General features: G+C 42.9%; 1 protein-coding gene across 2 annotated transcripts; it reads left to right on the top strand.

Annotated features, from left to right (window-relative positions):
• The first annotated feature begins 9,674 nt into the window (after nt 1-9,674).
• On the top strand, nt 9,675-23,733 carry LOC149735974 (adhesion G protein-coupled receptor L3-like). Of its 2 annotated transcripts, XM_089877779.1 has the most exons (22): nt 9,675-9,976; nt 11,280-11,496; nt 11,951-12,060; nt 15,060-15,168; nt 15,295-15,457; nt 15,862-16,061; nt 16,227-16,389; nt 16,569-16,788; nt 16,927-17,049; nt 17,169-17,290; nt 17,375-17,486; nt 17,555-17,688; nt 17,761-18,377; nt 18,806-19,060; nt 19,393-19,495; nt 19,712-19,926; nt 20,219-20,374; nt 20,673-20,844; nt 21,039-21,216; nt 21,450-21,659; nt 21,783-22,144; nt 22,438-23,733. In XM_089877779.1, the coding sequence occupies exons 1-22, from the start codon at nt 9,871-9,873 to the stop codon at nt 23,446-23,448; spliced, it is 5,058 nt and encodes a 1,685-aa protein (XP_089733905.1). In that variant the 5' UTR covers nt 9,675-9,870; the 3' UTR covers nt 23,449-23,733. The 2 variants fall into 2 exon arrangements, with proteins under 2 accessions (XP_089733905.1, XP_089733906.1); XM_089877780.1 differs by lacking the exons at nt 9,675-9,976; nt 11,280-11,496; nt 11,951-12,060 and adding an exon at nt 14,627-14,761.
• The last annotated feature ends 172 nt before the right edge of the window (nt 23,734-23,905 follow it).

Raw genomic sequence — 23,905 nt, 5'->3', positions numbered from 1 at the left:
AAACATTTCGATGCTTTGTTACAAACATTTATTCGTCGAACTCGGCAGCTTGTTCCGAACCGGACATTCTCTGGTCTTTGTCTAACACCATGTAACGTTGTTCGGCGTTTCTCAATCTCGCTCGCGTCTCATCGCTCCCACTGTTTACATTCGCCAAGCGCTGCATTGTACACGGCTCCAACGACCAATCTCCCATCAGTAAACTGATCTAGCCACAACATGGTTTCAGTGAATGCCTTGGGCCTCGTTTTTCCAGTTCGAGGGATCCAACGTGCTTGAATAAATGGCCAATTGTTCGAAAACATGTTTTTTTTCGCTTTGTCTTTATACTCAACGTTTGGATTATTCAAAGACCTTATTCACTTGATTACTAGAATGTTTTATATAAACAGTGTATTCCCCAACGAATAAGCATGATGAATCACAGCTTTATATACGTAGCTAAACATTTTCAGCTGTACAAAACCATCACATATATTTCCACCATATTTTGGTAAGGCCTTCAATATAACATCTTCGAATTTGCTGCAAACTTTATCCGATTACATTCAAATTATGATCGAGTTATGTAAGTTTCCGCCGCCGATGTATCTGATAATCTATTACATGATCAACGGTGTCGCCGACATAGGAAAGTGTGATGAACTGTAATTTATCCAATCTTTCTAAGTGACGGAGAAACCAGAGCCCAGTGACTTGCCACTGCTACTAATACAATTTTCATTGGGTGAATAGGTATCAGGTGCGCTCTGTTGTTCTACTATCCGATTGATGTTTGTGCGACTTCAGAAGCAGCCGCTAAGTGACAGGGGCAACTGCTGTCTTTGATTGTAAGCGCTGTAAATTAGAGACGATTATGCATCTATAAACAGACCAGTCTTTCAGTGCAATGTTTATGGTAGCGATCAATAATAAGTTAACGAAGCTTGGGTTATTATTACAGAAGTTTGAATAGAAAAGTCGTTGTTCACATCTTTAAGAACAGATTTTTTCGTGTTGTTGTTGGTTAGAAAGACTATAGAAGCTTGCCCATTCGTCCCGATGTGGCCATAATATTGGAGTCGAATAATGAATAGATCGTTCGTTCAGTATGACGCTATCTGATGGTTCCATTCACGACATTGTGTGCAGTTTGTGTGTAAATATGGGGCCATAAAAGGGACCTTTCTCATGCGCAGTGGAATTTGCGGTGGTCCGGAGCCATGTTTGGGCACAAACGTGCCATTCCACGGTGATAAAATTACATAAAAATGGCGCAATTTATTTTCGAGAGTTTATATTCCGCGAAATGTCAAACAGAACGGCATGAAAATTTTATGAATTAAAATGTTTTCCAATTTCCGTTCTTTACATTCGCACCAAATGCTCTCAAGTTTAACATTAAAAAGATCTAAAAAGGTCCACGCGGTAAAACGATAGTAAAAAAAACTAAATTTAGGTGACAGTTATTAAGTGCGCGTTTAATATGCCAAGATCTCCCTTACTTAAACTCGTTTGCTTAAATTTTAAACCAATATAGTGGGGGGTGGGGAAAGATGGAACAACTCTTCGTTCTATTTTCTCGCCCCTTTGGTAGTGAACAAAGAACACTCAAAGAATTATAAACCGCATCTTCACGACACCCATAGACTGTTGTTAATTGTTTAAAACACGATTAGGATATTTGGATAATATGTGCTAAAGGTGTCCCGTCTTCCCCCACCCCACTATATTTACAATATCACTAAAAATGCGAGTTTCACACAAGTTGTTTCATGTAACATCATTAAATAATGAACTGTCTGAAAACGAAAACAATGAAATCCTATCAGCCAGCTTTAACAGGTTTATGCGCGATTTGTTTTTTCTCTGGAAATCGTCGTTTGTTTAGTTGAGCCGATCAGTTAATCCCGCCATCACATTTGCGGTATCACCTCGCTTTTGAAGCGAGTTCCAACCCAGTACAATCGGTTGAAAAATCGGGCCCTGCGCAATGTTGGGGGCAAACCAGGCTCCTTATCTTGGTTTTGTTTCTGATGACGACAAAACGCGATCTGTCTTGTCAGCCCAGGCATCGTTGCACCGCCTTGATTAATCGCTATCGAAGATACACGACCCATGCGTCATTCGTTCTATTGAGTCAATACGCCAGCGCTCGTAAAGGCCCCGCGTTCTACGAGCTCCCAGAAAGTTGTTTTTGCTTGTCTGGTTTTACCATGACGTAACCGTCGCTGTTTATAAACCGTGTAAAGAGAAAATGTTCTTAACTCCGTATTCACATTACAGTTAACCCAACTAATTAATTGCCCGTTGCCGGTTAATATAAACCGTTCGTCCCTCTAAAAACGTACAGCAAAGGTCTGGAAATCGTCAACACGAACTATAGGTCTGGGGTTCGTTGTTCGCAGAAGCCTTTATCTAGCAAAGATAATCAGACAAATTGCGTAGACATGAAATTTCATTTAACCGTTCAAGTCTTTACATGGCCGATTTACGAAGCGGGTGGTGTACTGTACTTATAAAACGACCTGCCTACCAACCAGACGCCCCGCCATGATTTTGGTCAGAATTCCAGCGCTTGCGGTCGTTATTAGTAATCCAGAACAAACACGGTGGCCAGCATCCCCCTGGCTCCCAGGTCCAGCAGAAAGTGGTTTCCACTTGAAAGAAGCCATGAATAATCCACCACTTGTACGAACACACAAGCTTAATCCATTTTGAGTGGGGACACGTACCAGGGATTAAAATTGATCCGCATTAAGATAGGAGTCATATACAAGAAACAAGGGGTAAAACATGAAAAGAATTCATACAGGAATTTTGTATACGTCGCAACAGTAACATAATATATAACAACAACCTTTAGATTACCCATAGCAAAATTATGGGTAGGGTAACTTATACCAGAGCATAGTTCAATTAATTAGTTCGTCATCTGCCCTGTCTCATGGTTTCGTAAACGGAAAGTTAACTGTTTGGTTTTTAGATTTCCCTTTGACACTGCTTACGTCAGAGCTCAAACGCCTACGTCATCAAATATTAGCGGAAAGGATTAAAATGACGAATGAAAATATTTTGATCCAAAAGTTAGTGCCCGGTCAAGGTCCCGGCTTTTCTGTTTATAGTTGGCCGACGATTTTATTTGAAATCCAGGCCTGTCTTTAGCGTTGTTATAATTACGGCTGTCAGCTCGCTTGGAGTATTTAATTAGCGTTTATTTATCGTTGCTGGGAAGTGCCAGGCCCAGTAAATTTAATTACAACGCCGATATTTGAAAGGGTGTCTTTCGACTGTTGGATTGACTTCACTGATACAGGCAACGGTTGCTATGCCGACGCAACAATAGGCTAAATGCGATAATCGACCGCGACGATCAATACATAAGAGGACCGCCCATTATTAGGTAATAAATGTCCTTGATAAGATCGCGACAACGGTATGTACAAACTATGCCGCGCAGGCTCTCAACGTGGTCGGAAATAATTGGATAACTCTTCAACTGTTTCTGGCGCGTAGGGGCACAGGGCTGGGTCGAAGGCAGAGTCCTCAAACTGAATTCAAGCACTCGTGATCACGATACTGTAACGATTGTTATTCATAGCTGCCAGCTTTGCTCGCAACGCAGGAACACTTCGTTATGCTGAAGGGCCCTCGTATCCCTCCTACATACAGCTCCCGCATACCGTCAATTAAAACCAACTCGCAGTTTGGTGTCCGGTATTACATACACTGTACATTGGTCGAGGAACTAGCAGGTGTGTTTTAGTAAGCGGTAATTGCGGGCACAGTATGTTGATTTACAGATTTTTGATGTTTACAGCGCTGGGCATGTTCGCCAAACAAAGGTACCTCGCGCCTTAGTAACTTAAGGAAGAGAGCTTTTCTTGATTACAGGGCCTGGTATTAAGGGGGTTAGTCACGGCAGAATTATGCGCCGAAATCGCTTCCAGGACAAGATTTTGATTGAACTAGGTCGAATTGTGTTGTAGGTAACAATAGCGAGTGATTTGTTCACAGAGCAAGGTAAGCTATCTCCGGCCCATAATTTCACGCGTATAAGGGCATGACCAGCCAACTGGAATCTTACAAAACATGGGCGCTTATCAGAGCCTTAAGGCGCCTATTAGAGTTTAAAATGTGGGGGTTAGGGAGCATAATAAGCTAGTTCGGTGGTTTGCCTGCCTGGGTGAGCTGGCAACCGAGGCAGTGCAGGCAGCAATACTTTCTCATTAATGTCACTTCACCACTTGCTTATCATTTGGAGCGAAATGAGTTGAAATTCGAAAACAAAAACCGTCTCAATGTCCGTTATAAGTGGCGTCATATTCGCATATTAAACCCACGGAATATGCGACATAAAAGCAAGCTCGTAAAACGCAGCGGGGTGGGTTCCGCATAGCTACAACAATACGTCTTTCTATTTATTGCTATGTTTACCCAAGTCGGAGCAGCGTCTGTAGGCCTGGACGATAAATCCGCGAAGTTCGAGCATTTTTTGGCCTCATTCGTCACCGTGCATATACCCCTGCGGTCATGCTAAAAACAGAAGCGTAAAATTAATAAGCGAATTTCAAGTCCGATTCAGGTGGGTTGATATCATTGTTTACGAGGCCAGACAAGCGAGGTCGGGTACTTTACACGCTCAGGCACCGCCTGCAGGTAAACGCGGCTTTACGACCTGTAATATATTCTTTATGGCGGCCGGGGCGGTAAAAAAGGCGACGGTACGGCCAATTAACACCGAGTAACGTGAAAGTGGAAGTGAAAAATAGACGGTGAGGTCGTACAGTCGCTTAGACTAAAGCAACAGTTGGTAAACCATTAAATAATAAGTGTATGGGAGTTTACTGTTGCTTGTTATGTACAGTATATAGAGTGATGGACGAACTACGGTATTCGTTCAACCGCAGACATTTTATGGAAAGTAAACTTTGTGTAAGGAACGATACAGCTCTATGAAAATAACAGCTTAGGTTTCTCAATTTTGGACTCGTTCGATCACCAGATATCGGGATAACAGCTTGTTTAGGCGTTCACGGCGAGCAGAGATTCGAATCTTGCAGTTTTCAAGTATCGGGTGTCCGGCGTTATCTCAGAAACAGCGCCGATCATCTGCGTCATAATTTCGAGCCGCCAATATGACTATAGACCGGGCGAGGATAAACGACATGTAACTACAGCAAGGGGCTGGCAATTGCCAAGTAACTACATGTAAAAGGGCTCGATTACTGGGCCTGAAATTACAGGGCAATTTTCGCGACATTTCGAGTATTTGTGTCCAGGAGAAAAACTTGTAATTTTGCGACGAAACTTGATTAAAACCAGTTTTGTGCGGTATTGCGCAAAATCAAGGACGGCGCCCAAAAGTTTGACTCGGTTAATTACTTTAGATCGATGCATTAACAGAATTGAATTATCCGAGATTACGAATGGAAAAAGCAATGCAAAACACGGATTAGTAAGTACACAGTGTATGTCGCCTGCTGCTGCTAGTTTAGAAAGCGTATGTTGAAACATACTAATTAATTCTGAACGGTATGAATAGGCAAGTTCTAATATGATCTTCATTGATTATATTTGACTATTAGCTATAGTACAGTGTGTATGAGCAGAATACGCAATGTTGTCTATACATGACGGATTATTTTATCGTGCCAATATGTTGTAGCATAATATTGTGTATTAGAGCGATCGCAAACAAAAGCAGTAAGCATATACAGTCGCCTATGGTAGAAAACAATCTATGTGCAAATCATTCTAAACAAAAGCAAGTAATTCTATTGTAAAAAGCTACATATAGTTTTAGTCACTTGTTTCGTGGAAATTGAAAAATGTTTTTATTGTCATGTTAGAAAAATGGGGACAGTTACAAGTGCTACAATGAAATACAGATTTGTTATTGAAGGCTACAAGTGTGTAGTTAATTCATTTTATTTAAGTTTTTTCTATAAGACAGCCCTGGCATAAACAATGCATGTTTAGCAGAAGTTTATTTTTGCAAAAGGCGTAACTGTAAATGTGCTACCGTACGTGTGATTAGTGATTTAAGATTTTTTTATCTACCTTGAAATAGCGTAGAAAAGGTTAAGCCATTTTTAGTGTCCGTATAATATGTTTGATGCTTAAGCATGAAAAAAGCTGGGATCAAATTTGCTATAAGTAATGTGACTTGATGAAACTTGACCTTATGCCTTGGCGTATAAACTTCGATAAACGAGCGGCTGGAATCGATATATACGGTTATAAGCGTGAAAATGAGATTCCGTGTATTAAGCTGTGAGTTGAAATAACCAGAGTAGAATTACAAGATTTCGTTTTTTAATTTAAATCGCAAAACGCCGGGTACGATTTTAATTAAATGAAAATTTTTCGCTTTTTAATCTTTCTGCGGCGATTGTCAAACGCAAAGTGGGTGCGGTGAACAGCAATCAATTCTTTGGTGCGATAATTTTACATTCAAGGCTGCGGGGTTCAAGCTTTGCGGCCGGTTGGTGAACCAGACAAAGTTCCGGGCCGTCTCCTTCCGATTTTCTGCTTAATTGGCATGTTTCGTTCGCGCCGCGGTGTCGAAATTGGGGGTGTTCAACCGCTTGCTTGGCGTATAGTTATCGCGGCTTGCTAAACCGGATGGAACTTGAAATATCCAGAGTTTTCGAGAAAGCCTAAAATGTGAGGTTTGTTTATTGCGCATAAAGTGGTACAGTCGGGTGGGGAAAGATGGAACACTTTTTCATTCTATTTTCTCGTACCATTTGGTAGTAAACAAAGAGTATTCAAAGAAATATTAAACCGTATCTCCACGATTCTGAAAGAGCGTTGGTAATTGTTTAAAACACGAATTGAAAGTGGGGGGTTCAGATGCTAACGGTATCCTAATATACCCCACAGTACAATAACAAACTATGTGTTTTGCGGCAGCGCATGGGGCGGTATACGCAAATTACCGAAAAACTTCCATTACCAAACCTAATAAAGAAAGTCGCGACGGTGCACTTACTGCTCGAAACGAGTTTCTACGGATTCGAAGGATTATTAAGCACGTAATAGGATTTGTATCTACGAGATTAGGGAACCGGTGAAACCGCATTGGGTTGTTTCAGCGAACTCTAAGTTGGATTCCAAAACTTAGCGGTACGGGGTCGGGATTTTGGATAACTGGGGCACGTCAATGTTTTTGTAAGATTCACGCAGATCGAATACACGGGACCAGGCTATAGATTATGTCGCTGCTTAAGAGGTGCATTGCCTTTTCTCCATCACATAATTGGCCGTAAAGATCAAGCAGTCATGTATGTGTGCATCGCGGTTTTAGGTTATGATGTATATGCGGTCGCTTAGATCCTTCCGAACGCGCAAGGTAATATACCTCTAGGTTGCTGCCAGTTTAAGGGGATCAGCAGCTTCTGTTTGACAAAACATAGCGTTAAAAGTTCAGGCGCCCATAAATATTCATACCCAACGCAAATATATAACGCCTTCCGGTTAAACAAATAGATGCGGGTGCAAATCGGGCATTTCCACAGTGTTGGCGTACGTTTGTGTTTTTGCTATACGTGTATAAGTTTTGTTCAACGTGTATAGTATCTCGTGTCACAAGTCTGAAAATCGATTAAGCTTGAAATACGGGTTGGGAATGCCTCACCAGTTCTCATATCTAATCTCTTGCCTGCCAATATATCCTGTAGGCTGCGCACGAGAATAATTGATACGAAGTAAGCAGCAATTACCTCGCACAGGTACTTGGTAGATAACAACCTTTGCTGTCGGGATGTTCTAATAAGAATTGGTCCCGATAGCCAAGAAAGTGTGAAATGAGATATGCCTTGAGAGATACCAAGTCCTACTTTCGTACCTCTGTTTGTTTATATGACTGGAAAAGGGTCTGAAAATCAGTTTCTAATTCTCGAGTGAGTGGAATCGGTTACTGTAAACGGAGTCTATACAGAATTAGGTTTCATATTTTCAAATCAATGTTTTCGCTGGTAAACGCTAAGAAATGGAAAGATGAAAGAGAGTTTTAGTCATATGTTGAAAACAACGTGAAAATCCAACTGTGTTCAATCTTTGCAGTCTGAATAGGGATTTATGGAGTCCAGCCCAGGTATTATGCGTTGTACAATGAAAAGCAGCAGGAGGCAATGGGTGGCAGACTGGCCGTCGCTAGTAGAATTTAATCCCAATTGTTTTAAGTTATGAGAAAAATGGTGGTTTGATTTGTGACAGGATGTGTGGTGATGCGGTAGTTGTGTGTGTGCATTGGGGCATAGTTAGTACAATGTGGCTCTGCTTGTGCTGCAGTGTATGTGACGTTGATTCGGTCGAACAGTATTTCTGTTAATGGGAAAAGCGCTCGTTCTGAAAGCGCCGTCGGGAATCAAAAACTAGTTAAGCTCATTACGCTCTGACTAGCAAGTAATACGTGCCGGTTGTAGGTTGCTTTTTCGTGGCAAAATATAATTCATCTCAGGGCGCCGGGCGACAACAGCAGTAGCTTTCGTCGCATTTTGACATCGCTAATGCGACATGTGCCGCTGGACCACATGGGATTTACTCGTCGCACCGTCTCGTTTTAAAACGACCTGCATCGCCCGCCCTCGCTCGTTTCCCGGTAAATATTTCATGAAGCGGTGTAGGAATAAATTGCAGCTTCGTACAGGCGTTGGGATACTGAATCTACCACTCTAGCTCGCTCGAGATTTTCGCAGAACTTCGCAACTCGTGTGCTGCCATTTCTTGGCTTAAGAGATTAATTTCCGCCCCGTTTCCACATTTTCCTAACTGGGTGTTCGTCCGTTTCATTTCGCAAAGTAACAATCCTTATACCACCCGTATAACACACAATGTAGGAGTTATTAAGCCGGTGTGTTTCCTATCCAAACAAGCTAGTGGGGCCGTCGGTTTGGTCAGCAGATTAGCTTTCTCGGTGCCAAGATGGACTGTAGCTATGCTGACAATCATTAACAGCCAGTGGGCCAGATATTTACTCTATGGATTCGAAGCTCAGAAGACATTACGTGTTGGGGATTAAGACCACCTTGGAATAATTAGTGCGGTATTTTACAAGGCGCCGTAAAGGTTATAGACTTGTTGGGATAACATACCGTGGCGTGATGTGCTCCCACATACATTTGCGAAGTTTCCTAATTAAAATACAGGAAAAAGCATAAAAGTAGGGTCCATATGCCTTGACGTTCGGTTTTACTGCCTTTTTGGATATGTTAACGTTCATATTTATAGTTTATGCTACACGATGGCTATTATTATGCCCCAGGCGCAAAGGTCGTAGGTTAAAACATTAATAATGCATTCGTTGCTGGAGTTGGCATTGGAACCTTAAAGCGACGAAGCACGAACTAGCCCCAAACCGCAAACAAATAATTCACTCGCCAGACCCGACTGTAGTCTTGTCGAGAGAGAGAAAAAAAGAGTCTTTCTTTATTCTCACAGAATCGAGGCAGCGACTGGCCGCGCGAGGGTTCCTGATTCAGTCTCGGTTTGTTTTTCGTGCTGACCTACTGTTACCAATTCGCAAATAAGTTATGTCGCTTTACGGCTTAATGTGACATTAGATGTTAGCACAGCGTGTGTCGTTACAGTTTCCAAGATAGTAGTAGACAGGAGTGGTTTTAAGGAAGCATTACCGGTGTACTAGTGATCAGTCAGTGTTAGATGGCCTGTCATCGGTTACCTGTGGGATTAAGTTAATCAAGATTTATATTGTTACAGATACGAGCAGGTTTAAGGTATATGCTGATTATTGGACATTAATTTGTAATAAAGTTATGTAAACCGAACCTGTGCTGAACTATATACGGAGTTATCACTGTGATAAGCGACTCTGCTAAGGAAGGGAACTGTTATACCACGAAGATAGAAGCCGGTCAGCCATTAATGGATAACATCGAAGAGAAACGAAAGACTTCGGCGGCGTCGATCGCCGTCTGCCCCGGCAAATTATCATTTTGGATCGTAATTATGTGTCATCTGCTCGCAATTGGTGAGTCAGAGGTCATTTTCGTCGCTGTAACTTATCTAGAGTTTCTCGACAAGAATTTATTGCCCGAATTAAGTCTAAAATACCATTTCCTCCCAAACAATATCCATTTCAATAGTGTCAATGCGTCAGCGTAGGTTGGTAATGGAAATAGTATTAATATGACTCTCCTAGTTATCGGCCATCCCCGCTTTATTGGTCTGAGAATTCCTAAGCTGGCCGAAAGTCAGCTAATTATATTTCAAACTGCGAACGTGATTGCTTTTCGCGGTCGGTTTGTACGGACGCTTGCACGCTATCGCCATCGATCAAAGCTTGTCGCTTGGACGGTTTGAGACCATCCGCTCCTGGGAGAATCATGCAATCTTAAAAGTTATGAATTCGTCCGGCAACCGAGCCAAAGTTATAAAAACGAGATCGATTTTTCGGAATTCAAATTCCACTCCTTGCGGTCGGAAATGACGTAAGAGGTCGAAAGCAGGCAGTCGAATTTTCCTCTGACGTATGGAATAATAGATTGGTGCTTGCGCTGTGTAGCCCCGGAAATCGCGTGGGTAAAATTATGATTTACCAGCCGACTGTTAAGTCGACATATGGTGTAGCCTATCCCGGACAAACCACGCTGTAAGTCACCCTACGACAGCAGTATTTCCCTTTCACCATGGCGAGACAAAACAATGCAACGATGAAGATTAAACGTCGAATAATCGGATCCAACTCGGCGCAGCGGCCAAAACTGTCAACTTTGAAACCCGTTCCGCGTGACTGATTCCCAGTGACGTCACCATGCTGTATGCACATTGAACAGACCTGGGAATCTCAAATATTTTCAAATCGGATTTCAGCGTGGCTTACCCGGCTAATTCATCTCTAATACACTTACGAATTGTGGGCCAGTATTATCCTACGTATGACTGGCCAAAGCTTGGTTCAACATTCATAGCGTTGGTGGTCGGGAGTCGGGTTAGAATGCTGTCACGATTGTTTTTCTGTGAGACATAATTTTTGTCGTAGAAAACTGAGTTGTCTCCTCGAGCGAGGAATACACAGCTCGTTTGCGGCGAGAAATTTGCTTGTTTGTGTTTGTGGCGAAGTCAACCGTGTACGACTCCGTATTATGCTTCACTTCACCTGGCTGTTGCAAATATTTCAATGTGTTATACCCGGTGCGTTGAAGCCTGCCATAATACATGGATATGGCTGTACCGGACAATAAGCGCGCTTTGCGGGCGTGGCTATGTAGGGGTATAACTGAAGCGAGGCATAACTCATGGGGGACCAAAATTCATATTGTTTTTTTTTTCAGGCTTTCTTCCGAGCACTGTGGCCGTAAAAGCAAGAAGCCACGACGAAATTGCGTGCCAGGATTATGAGATGACGTTGCGGTGCCCTGGAAGTGACGTCATCAACGTGCAAATGGCTAGCTACGGTCGCCGGGACGACCGAACTTGTGCGTCATCACCCGAGAACATGATGGACACCCACTGCGACCTGCCCGGGGTGCTGGCCATCGTGGCAAACAGGTAAGAAGCTGTTCAGCTGCGAAAGTTCCCAGGCATGCGGTTTTCCGAGGTGCCAAATTTCTTTGCCGTTCAAAGCGAGACATCTAATTAAGCCAGGAAGTTACCACGGCGTGACAATTCAATCCAGAGGTTGGCAATCTTGCATATCACGGTCAATTTGAAGCGAACTAACAACCAAACAAAAGATCATGGTTTATTATTCAAGATTCAACCGTCAGCGTCCCCCCTAATCCTTTAATAACAAACGTAAACAAATTTATCTTCGATTTCCTGCAATTGCTCCAATTGTAGCGAACCGCCAGTCAACCCATTACATCACAATGCCGTTAACAGACGACGGCCATTGTCTGCCATGTTTTCGGACCGCTCAATCGTTCGCCATTAGCGCGCATCGCGTCGGGCCTTTGTTTTATGCGCTGGACGTAAAATAAATATTTTTTCTTCTTTACAAAAGGTGCAACGGGAAGACAGAGTGCACACTCACGGTCGGTGAAGGGATTTTCGAGGACCCGTGTCCTGGAACTAGGAAATACCTGAGTGCTACATGGGAGTGCGTACCTCTGAGTAAGTATCGACTGGTCTACCTTTTTTGGCCGATTTGGCTGGCCGCATAGGGACGTAGGAAGCATGCATCATAAAACTTGCTGTCGATCCCTGCATGACGATAATGGGCCAGTTAGTTGAAAATCAATACTTCGTGAGTGGCTTTAGAAATTTACACGAGGGGCGTGCGGTGCGTCCGGTTTTCTGGCCGTTGCCTCGTAAACAGCCCTCTCGGTTTGCTAATCTTCGTAATTATAGCCGAGCAGTTTGTTGTGATTGTCGGATTTCCACGTTTCCACGCATTATACACCGGGCCTTGAAAAATAAACAAGGATTTTAGTTTGTCGGTCGCTTGTCTTCACTGCAACATAAGACGAAGACTCAAGTCGCGAATATAAGGCGAAAATCGGCGGAAACAAGAGTAAGAGGTACTCGGCCGTACATGACTTCGCAATTAATATGATTGTCGTTGAAAACCGCAGTGTAGAGAAAAGCTGGGTAGTTTATCGTGTGTTTCAGGCTGTCATAGCCCTTTTTGCGGTCGCCACTGCCGCGCTATTCGTCACGGTCAATGTAATTACGAAACGGCCTCCCATCTTGAACTAATCTTCTATTTACAGCGCGTTACGCCGCATATATTAAAACCAGCGACCAAAACCCTTTAGCAATGCTGTTGCACGAATTATTGGTGCCCGACTTCACGGTGGTTATACAAAGTCGCCTTGGAGATTCGCTTTTCACGCTCGGTTAGATACGATCACTGCGACTTAGCTGCTACGTTGTCCTGGACACGAAAACTTGGCGTAAGCCCATGTACCAGCAGTTACTAAATAAGTTACCATCGATCTAGCTTGTACAGGCTTCCCAGTCCGCACTAATCAACAATATAGTGGCTTGAAACGACAAACCCGACGTGAGCATCTTGTTTACGAATAAGGCGTCTTCATTCGCGTCAAACGATGCATAATTAATACGCATATTAGTTTAGCAGCCAACCCTGTACAGCCTTAACCGTTCTAAAGATATAGGCCAACTCCCTTTGCATATATATAGCATGGAATGTATGATTTTCCGTTGGGTATGCGTTGAGTAAACTATTATGTGTCCCATCTGCACTATAAAGCAATCAGTACAACCGCTAGCGTGAGAAACAGGACATAATAACTTAATAAGTCGCAGTTCTATTGCTTCCCTACGTGTAATTAACATGGATAGCAGACTGGCGTATTATTTCGTTCCGCCCAAACGACTCTGCCCTGCGCCACTTGATTTCTATGGTAAACGGTTCGTTAAGTTGTTGCTACTAGACACAGTTGGACGTGAAGGGTGACGATCAATGAATTCCCTGTTCGTGACAATGTGTTGATGCGATAGCGATCGTCGCTTTTCCTCACAATTCCAAAGCCACGAAGGTGCGAATACGAAGCCCCACTAAAACAGTCTGTGTCTGGGATTTGGCCTATGAATCTTTCGTAACCTTGGCCTAAAGTTTGTGGTTGGAGTTGGCCATGGCTTAAGTCGAATTCTGTTTTATCCTGCGCCAACGCGGCTGTAAAACCGTCGGCACCAGATGTAGGGAAAATAGTAATATTTCGGCGGGCGGATTAAACCAGCGCCTGTTTGATGTTTGGAATAATCACGCAGCATTAGGAGTTGCTTAAGCGAGTCCTAAACCAAACACATCGGAGCTCCATTGTTGTGATTGTGGAAGCTTTTGTAGGAGACTTCTTAACGTCTCCTGTTACTTCGCTTTTATCTGAAGCACATGGCGACTTCACGCTGTACTGACTGCCAGTTATGACATTTCTTCTGTCGCTATAGCTATCGTATTTCAGTCTACGTTCGCGCCTTGTTTTCCGACTGTTGTGTAGGAAGTGAAACTGCTGATCGTGTAGGATCGTTAACTCGATTTGACTAGCGTTTAGTTAAAACTACCGGCCCCTATAGGGTGTTTGGTCAGCAGTTTAAGGTTTTGGGTCGAGCCCAAATGCGAGGGTAATTCGATCGCCATGCTGAACGTTTTGATGGCGGAACCAGCATGGTAGACTTTGAACACCTGCCAGTTTAAGGTTTAGCCTGACCCATGAGCGAGCTCGACAGAACGAATTTTACGAGCGCAGAGTATTAACGTGGTCAAGACGCATGTCTGCCGACTTCCCGAGCAACCAGTGACTCAGAACTCACATAAACAGCAAGGGTTTAGGAGCGATTATCTCGGCTCCAACAGAAAACGAAGCGACTCCAGATTTAAGGGCCGCTCAGCCAAGTCGTAGCGCCTAAGAGAGCAGATGTGGTCCTCAGGACTTCGCTCTATAAATTATTCCGCTATTAATTTCGATCGCGAATAAATAATGCATCGCCGCATTACTAACTTTGTCGATATTAAGGCTGACAGCGTGGCTGCCGCAGTTTCGCGCCGTGTTTTCAATTCCTCGTCAATATCGCTTTAATCCAGCGCAATGAAATTAGCCGCCACGCTGCGGATACTGTTTCGACGGCGTACAAGAGCCCTAATGCATAGGAACGCCTTGCAAATCGCCTTGACCTTCAGTCGTGCTTTTATAGGCAAGCTAGTAAGACCTCTGAACTACCAGTCTATAGTTTTAAGCTTTGTAATGCTGAAGTGGTGCAGAGTGAACCGCCATGTATAACGCCATTTTGTTCCATTGGATTTGGCTTTTATTGTATTCTGCGGCCGATGGAGATAATACAGCCGTATCAAGTAACTATTTTTAATTATCTATACGCCCATTATACTTGTCTGTCGACACTTCATTTCATAGGCTGTTCTTACGGGCGAGTGATTTTTCGTATGACGTCATATGTCTACACAAGCGCTTCGTCACTTCAGCGCCGTTGTGTGTACATTGTGACCTAATAAGTAGCTCTGTTATCAATCCGTAACACGGTCAAAAGCTTATGAGGTTATTTTTAGCCAAACCCTTTAACTTAGGCCTAAGAACAGTTGGCATTAAGGACAGTTTGTTTTTATGTATTTACATTAATTTTTATTTTTTCAGTCATTTCTTGCCCTGGGGCGTTGGAAAGTGTGACGTCACGAAAGCAATACGTCACAACGCAAATGGAAAATGCAGCGTGGGTGAGAGACCCATTCCAGGAAACCGAAAAGTAAGACAAATTCGTAAAGTAATCAATTGTGAATGTGTGTAGTGTAAGGCCCGGTGTTCAGCAGTCCGACTGGGCTTTAGGAATGCGACGGACGATTAGGAAATAATTCAATTTAAACCCCACCAGGATTTACGTAATGGGCTGGGCCAAGTACGATACCCCGCAGCTGTACGAGTTTAGCACCACCGACAAAATGAGCAACGGGCAAGCGACCACGTTCCATCATCTGCCATACAGAAAGGATGGAACTGGATTCGTGGTTTATGATGGAAGCATCTTTTATAATAAGGTTTGCAGCCGGTGTTGAACGTTTTACCTCTATGTTACGGTGGGGTTAGATGGGACATGTTTTCATTCTTTATTTCTCGTTTTGAAAGAATTACATAATCGCAGCAACGCCACCATACGGCGTTGTTAATTATGCCATCTTACCCCACAGTGCAATATATATATTGGGGCTTACTTATGTTTATAGAATAGGTTATATAGTACTGTTTAGTTTGATGACAGAAATAAATTGCATGGTTTCCGTTGAGACTTGTCAGAATAGAACTTTTGCATACTAAGCGTAAACTGAATTCGGATACCCCCATATTCAACCCAATGCGCAGACGCCTGTTTGAATTGAATCAATTATGGCAAACTGCGGTTGCCAGGCGGTTAAAGTCAAGACTAAACAACTCCATTTTCTAGGAGCGTTCTCGAACTGTGGTAAGATATGACTTTGGTACTGCGAGCACGGCGGCACAGGCGGAGCTCCCGGGTGCGAACTATCATGGGACGTCGCCCTATGCCATTGAGATGTCAACTGACATTGATATGGCCGTGGATGAAAGCGGTCTATGGGCCATCTACGCCACAGAGGACAACGATGGCAACATTGTGTTGAGCAGGTAGCGGCAACTGTTTTTTTGCGTCACCCTAAACCACTTAAGGCCGTAATTGTTTATTACCCTAAAGTGTCCCAGGAGTAGCGGCGCTTTTTAAAGCGATTAGAAAAGACTTATTCCGTAGTGGCTCAGACCAACGGAAATATAATTTATAACGATGCGTTTCAGGCTTGAGCCTTACTCGTTAAAGATTCTGAACTCTTGGAGGACCGGCTACGACAAACTATCGGCCCTCAATGCTTTTATCGTATGCGGGGTCTTGTACGCCGTCAACTACGAAACCCTCATGATCGATTATATGTACAATACCACGTCAAATTTAGACAAACAGGTTCGGCTATATTTTGAATATTTTATACGAAGTTGTTTGTTTGTGAAAGGCTGTCGTGGCGAGCCGGGCCTGAGCGCCTTCATTAAAGAGACAAGCGCCTTCCAATTGACTTAATGAAATCAATCAAACTCCATACGGGCAGATTTGTCTTCGCTATTTTATCGCCTTATTTTCCGCAGATCAATATCCCGATTCCGGGGATAACTCGCACAACGTCGTCAATAGAATACAACTCTAAAGAACACAAACTGTATATTTGGGACCAGGGTGTGGCTGTTGAATACAGCATCGACTTTGTCCCTATAACCGCAGCTCCACCGACAACAACAACTACAATCGTACTTCCGACGATTTCGTCAACTGTATCGCCAACAACGACAACAACCCCACAAAGTCCAGGTAATTTTTTATCAGATATGTATACAACTACATATAGAAAAATTTCTATAAAAGAGCTGAAATTTGTTTTGCATTTTTACCAGATGAAATAAACTGCATTACTCAATTATAGTTCTCTGACTGTTGTTTTTATTTTAGTATCAAGAATTACCACCACTACCACGACGCCCACTGTAGCTAAGTTATGCAAAGGGGAAAAAGCAAGTGGTCTGATGTGGCCTGATACAGCTTACTCTCAAATCGCCATACTCCCCTGCCCAGGTATGCACAATATATAGCGTTGAGTTATTGTATATTATTATCAAATATGTAACGGTGTAGAGGTATTTGAGTTTTAAAAATAGAACTAGTTTTGACCGGGTTTTCTTTTGTTTTGACAGGAGTGTCGGCCGTGCAAGCGATTTGGATTTGTGGGGGGAATAAGAGTCATCCAAAATGGACGACTAACGAACCAGACCTTAGTCAGTGCACTTCACAATGGATCAAGGACTTGATGATAGAGGTGAGTACATTGTGTTCGGTTAGCAGCCGTCCCCACGCGGTACTCGGGCTTTTGTTTTAAGTCTAAATCGCTTTGATTTTACAGCTCGGAGTCAAGAGCGCGAGCGAACTGAGCGTCAAATTCGTGTCGCTTCTTCGGCAAAAACAACAAGAGTTGGCGAGTTGGGACATTTCCATGTCGATAAAACTGCTGAGAGGTAAGTTTGGTATAGTAGGATAACGTAGTAGGCACCTCGTTCGTGATTTAAACATCGTGTTTGGACAGATTTCTTAGACCACGCGGAAAACGAACCCTTAAGTTCCGCAGCTACAATCACAGACTCGACTTTAAAAGCTGCTAGTTTGCTGTTGGACCCGGTACTTACACCGACGTGGAAAGGGTTGGGGGAAGTTGTACAGGTACGGTGTAGCGTGACCCTCTGTGCCTTTGTAGTAGCAAACGACCTTTACTCATGAATTTAATTTATTTAGACACAACTGGCAGTGCAGCTGGCTACGATTTTGGAAGATGCGTCTTACCTTCTTGCTAAGGATATGGCCACGGAAATTCCTCCTCCTCCTCCTACGTCATCAATGGCTACGTCACGAACCGGGCAGGTTAATAATGTCAACTGGTCGCAGCCGTTCGTCACGCTTGGGATAAAAGTGGCACCAATTGATTTGCCCTCATCGGCGAAATCTAGAAAATTCCAGCCTAAAGCAAGGACCCGGGCGACAGGCGGCAGTGATCCTAAAGAACACTTTACTCATTGGAGAACGGGGCACAGTGATACAGTTAAAGTGAACAATTTAGCCCTTGTTGAGGCTTCGAACCCAGGGTCATCTGACAAGTTAGCTGTGGTCTTTATTTCGTGCAAAACACTTGGGATTTACATGGAAGATAAGAACAGCATTGGGTCGCCGAGAAAACCGGTGGATTCGCAAGTTATCAGCATCTCGATGCGTTCAATCAACATCAGTTCAAATAACTCCCCGGTTTTATCATCTTCCTCCGGTCACGAGGTGGAGCTAAAGAAACCGATACAGATGACACTACAGCATCGCAATGTTGGCTTTCGACATCATGTGTGCGCATACTGGGATAACAGGTAAGATTACATTCATACAGTGCCTGCATGGGTAGAATTCTATTTAAAAGGGGCTGATGATGCCAATGCCGTTTGAGCGAAATATATCTCTTATACAATTTACTGGACTTGAATTTCGTCTGTTCGTAGCACCAGATCTTTAATGCCAAGTTGGCTATTTTTACAGTACATCGTGGTGTGAGAGTTATAAATTATACATCCAAACAATTTCAACGCCAATTTCGACGGTGAGCTAATGTCTCTATTGGCAGCTATGCGATACAGAAGTGCACCGTTGTAAAAATGCCCGAATATTTCCCTACAAAAACTTTTTGTGGCAAAGAATCATACTGTATTTCCAACGTTTGGTCGGCAATTTGACAAATTTTGTTGTTTTTTTCATATTGACATTATGCCTGGTAGCAGAAGTAACTAATCTTTCTTTACAGTGGTAAATGGTGGCGAGCAGGCTGCAGACGAACGTCAGGCAACAGCACTCATAGTACATGTGAATGCGACCATATGACCAACTTTGTAGTTTTATCGTCAAATGAACCTTTCCCTGCGATGGGCGCTGATGTGTCCAACCCTCCAATAGTTCAACCCTCAACCCAACCTTTCATTTACTTGAACGTTGTTCGTGCTGGTCTTGTAACCGCCGCTATCATGCTTGTCTTTGTGGAAGTCACTCTGATAGTTTACAGGTAACAGGCAAAAACTGTGATGACTTTTTTTATTGATTTGAAATTTATATTGGGAATTTCGGTATTTTTTTTGGTATTTTTTGATTGTCCAACATATTCGACAATATGTTATATGAATAAACAAAGTTTTTGTTATAGGAATTAGCTTTAGGCTAAGTTAGTTTTTGTGGTTTAACTATGTTTAATATTTCTGTCTTTTTTATAAAATACCAAAATTGTATTAAACCCAGCATACATTCTTTATATTTAATTCCACGTTTTATTGCATTGATTCACACTAGCTGTCAAAATTTTCGCTCCGAGAGCTTTTTTAACGATTTATAATCCCACAGCAAAAGCCTCGATGTTAACACTATACACAAGAACCTGGTGGCGTCGTTACTTTTATCTCAAGTCGTGTTTCTATGCGGAATCAATAAAGTGAACACGCCAACGGTACGGTATAGGACTTTGCTCGTAATGTGACTTTTGCGGTCGAAGTTTGACGCTAATGAAATTGACAATGAAATTGAGTTTACCTTTAGAATTCTTAGTAAATAGCTTTAAATAAAATTTTCTCTTCTTTTTTTAATGAAAATTCTTTTTGAATGAAAATTTGTACTGGAAAATTATTTTGACAGCAGTGTTTCCAATTCCTTTTGTTTCCTACAGCTCTGCAGCGTCGTAGCTGGCATTCTACACTTTGGAATTCTCAGCGTTTTCACCTGGTCAACACTGGAAGCGTATCACTTACTAGCTGCCCTCAATGACGTATTGACACGTAATAACAGGTGGAAATGGTACTACATCACCGGGTATGGTTTACCGGCGGCCGTTGTCATGGTCAGTGCGGCAGTGAACCACGACGGATACGGAAGCAATGACGCGTAAGTGAAACTGTTCATTTAACGCATGACGTTTGACGCATAACGTTTGACGTACATACACATTTCAAGCACTCTTTAATGAACGTTTAGTAAAAACGCGTGCTTTTCGCAATTTATAAGGAATAACATATTGGCATTTAACGCGTAACGTTTGACGCAAACGCTTGTTTTATGTATTCTATAATAAGTAACCTTTTAGTGTGTAGGTCTTTAGGTTTTGTGCACTCTAAACGCACGTTTAACGTACTGTACCGTGAAGCATAAACAATAACATAGAACCTACCACCTGTAGGTGCTGGCTGAACTCAAACAGCGACTTCATATGGAGTTTCATTGGCCCGTGTTCGATTCTCATCAGTTTTTCGGTCGTCTTCCTCTTCCTAGTTTTATACAAACTCCATTCATACAACACCAATTTCCCTGAAGTTGTAAAAGCAAAGGTCACCAGGTAGGAATGAATGAAAGAAACTTGCTTTATCCCCGCGTGGCCGTAAAACGACAGTCGTTATAACACGGGTGTTCTGTTTTATACACCTCGCGATAGCTTACGAGTTACCATAAATGTAACTATGTGGGTGATTATTTTTATTAGATTTTTCATTTTTTTATATTTGGCTGATATTTTGGACAACCCATTACCGGCCACTGGGTTAGAGAAAGAACGAACAGAAAACTCGTTGATTTCCTGTACCGTCATATTTCGGCGGCAAAATAGATCTCAACTCACCGCAACAATTTGCTCACAGGACCGGTGCTGCAAAGGCATGCGTGTTAACTTGCTTGCTTTGTTTGATGTGGAGCTTTGGCGTGATGTGGGTCAGTAAAGTCGAGCCTCAACTTTCTGCTTGCCTCTTCTGCGTGTTCTGCGCCTTCCACGCACTCGGTTGCTGTCTGTTGTACTGCTTTATCCCAGTTGACGTGAGTATACATCTAGAAAAACGCACTTACGTTAAATAAAAGTAATTTCTATATAACACTAGCGATGATTTTAGTTTTTCTTGAAAAACTAATTACTTGATTTAGTTTTTTGCTAACTTCTGACATCATTGAAGATTTTCTTAAACCCTTACTAATTTACGATTACTTAAAAATCTAACCCTGTTTTGCCACAGGTACGACAGGTGTACGGGAAATGCTTCCCTGGCTTAAAAACTTCGCCTCACCGACCAAACGGTCGACACAGAACAGCACGTGGTATAATAGACGGTACAAGTGGTGTAAGATTGGTCTCCACGGACCCCACTATGCGCCATGATGGCACAAGTTACTCGGCCTATCATTTCACTGCAGGTAATAATCGATACGATTTATACACCGTCGTTGTTATAAGTATCCGCGTTATAGGAAAGTGCTGTAACAGACAAAAAAAACGAATGGTGTACCATTGAAGAGTTATTTTTTTCGGGATAGTAAATGTTAATGTCATTTTACCCCACAGTACTCTACTCGTTATAACACAGTATATGCTAACGAAACTCATCTTATTATGCCAAGTTTTCTATAACCTTTAATTTGAATTCCAGGCTCTTCTGCATCTGGCGCTTTACTCCCTGTCCACAACTCCCAAACATTAGGATTGTCTAAAACTGCCGCCATGATGGAGGAGGGGAGGACGGCCGCCTCCACCTCCATGTCCCTGCCTCACGATCTTGTTGCCTCTAGCAACGTCAGCAGGGAGCAACGATGCATGACGCATGGACCAATCAGATCGAACAACGTCTTCGACGACACAGGTAGGGCCATTTTGTTTTAAGATGATAATTTATGTTTACTTTTTTAAGGGGGAGGCTTTTTATGTTGATTTTTTTATTGATACGATTTTAAACATGTATATTTACCTATGATTTCTTTTACAGAGCCGAAATTGCCTACATCGGTCGCTTGCCGCAGCGCTGGACCGCCATGCAACCAGTACTTGCACTCTAACAACCGTACTTGCTTCGATGGCCAGCACCCCAACACTCATTACGAAAAACCGCAATATTGTGAATGTTCTCTCGCCCATTCACAATGTTCTGGTCGATACGATCACTTGCACGAATGCGAACAACTGAGAAGTCCACTGCGACAGCATCCCCATCACCCGTCATGTGAAACACACAGATCTTACACCAATACCAACCCCCACCTATACGAAACACTTGGTCCATTCACCGACTCCCTACGCATGGCATCAGCAGATGGAAGCTCAACCCCAAACGGCCACATCTGCGAGCAAGTAAGTTGGGCCGACATTTTCAAACAAGAAAAACAACATTTTTAACAAAAGAAAACCTCAATTTTTTAGCAACAGAAAACGACAAGGTTTTAAACAAAAGAAAATGGCAGTTTTTTAATAAGAGAAAACAAGATTCGGCATCTTTCATGTTAAATTTGATCCAAAACATACTTTCGATATATTATAAGAACATCCTGTGAGAAGAGAATAACATTTTTAACACAGGAGAGAAATGTTTGGTTTTAACTAGGATCCTCCTTTACACGCAAACTAATATTTCAATTATTTCACAGTGTCCTTCTGCTGTACCGTATCGTCATCGATATGAGGACGTCGAGCCACGAGTAGTTCATGTATCCACACCCCAGCAATCACTAGCAGGAAGCTCATCCGACGTTCAACATACAAAACCTCAGCCAAGACTCCGATGTCTTAATGATGTGGAGTCTGGGGAGGATACGCTTGGGAAGAGTCGAGAGAATTCCTCCATCGGGAGAAAGTACATCAAGATGGGAACGTCTGGGTTAAGGGACCCAAACAATTGTGGGTGTTATTACAACACGGCGAGAACTGGTCGCAGTTCGGATCCACTTTCCACAGACCAGGGTTATGATACAGACTCACAACAGCCAAACCATCTTTGCGCTAACCCTAATGATTCAGGAGAACTCCCTCCTACTCCACCATCTAACTTATTGGTTCGTTCAGTTCCCCTGATAAGCGAGGAGCAAACCCGACTGAGAAATATTCACTCGAACCCCTCGGTTGCCAACAGTGTGCGAAAATCAGTCGGCAGTGTGCATGAGGACCCAGCATCCGACGCGTCGGATAGCTCTTCCGAGAACGATCGCGAAGTGGAACTTTTAACATCTGCACAAAGCAGTCGCAGTGTCGTAGACCACGAAAGTGAAATAACGCAACTATATGACGAGCTTGCCGCCTCCACAAGTCAACCACAGTCGTATGGACAATACCCAAGCCACGAAACCGAACCTTGCTTACCAAGCGACGCCGTAGACCGACTTAGTCCAACCGGCACTGTGTCCAGTTGGGCGGCGGTTCCGGGTTCGAACCCCCGCTCGGTAAACCCGAGCTACGGGAAACGAAACTCGCGTAAAACGACCACGGACCCAAAAGTCATCCTTGCTAACGCTAGACGACGACAAGAGAGCGAGGAAAGCCGACATTCTGATCATCTTGAGCACCGTAACACTTCATATACATTACCGGGCACTGCAGCGGCCGGTACCAAGGCCCGGATTGATTTACGAACGGGTGGTATCAGTATGGTTACCAACTTATAACTTCCCTGCACTTTATTTATCGCATTAAATCGCCACTGGTTGGCGTGACGTTCTTCCCTTTCTTGTCATATGAGCGAAATCACGAATCACGAAACAATTCACGAATCGTGAACCGATTTTATTGTTCCTTTCAGTAACCTGGAAAAGTTCAATTCCGTGATAAATCTAATTGAATGGCTCGCTCGATTATTTAACCAACAACGAGTTATCTGTTTTCGCAATCCCCGTATTTGTTAACTTGCCTCTGCTGTTCAACAACATAGCTAAATAAAAGCTTAAGCTTTATCTCTTTGAATATGTTTTCTTAAAACTAGTATACTGTATATTGTGGCCAGAACTATAGACATATGTGCTTTGGGGCACGGCCTACTCCGTGTTTGGGGTTACAATTATGACAATATAGGTAGTTTGTTCCAGCATCACCAGCAATGTAAAAATAAATCGTTATTTAGGTCAA

Source organism: Ciona robusta, chromosome 5 (assembly GCF_009617815.1).
Source record: "Ciona robusta chromosome 5, ASM961781v2".
NCBI classification, from domain to species: domain Eukaryota; kingdom Metazoa; phylum Chordata; class Ascidiacea; order Phlebobranchia; family Cionidae; genus Ciona; species Ciona robusta.
The sequence above is the reverse complement of the archived record's forward strand: the minus strand, read 5'-3'. Positions and strand labels throughout refer to the sequence as shown.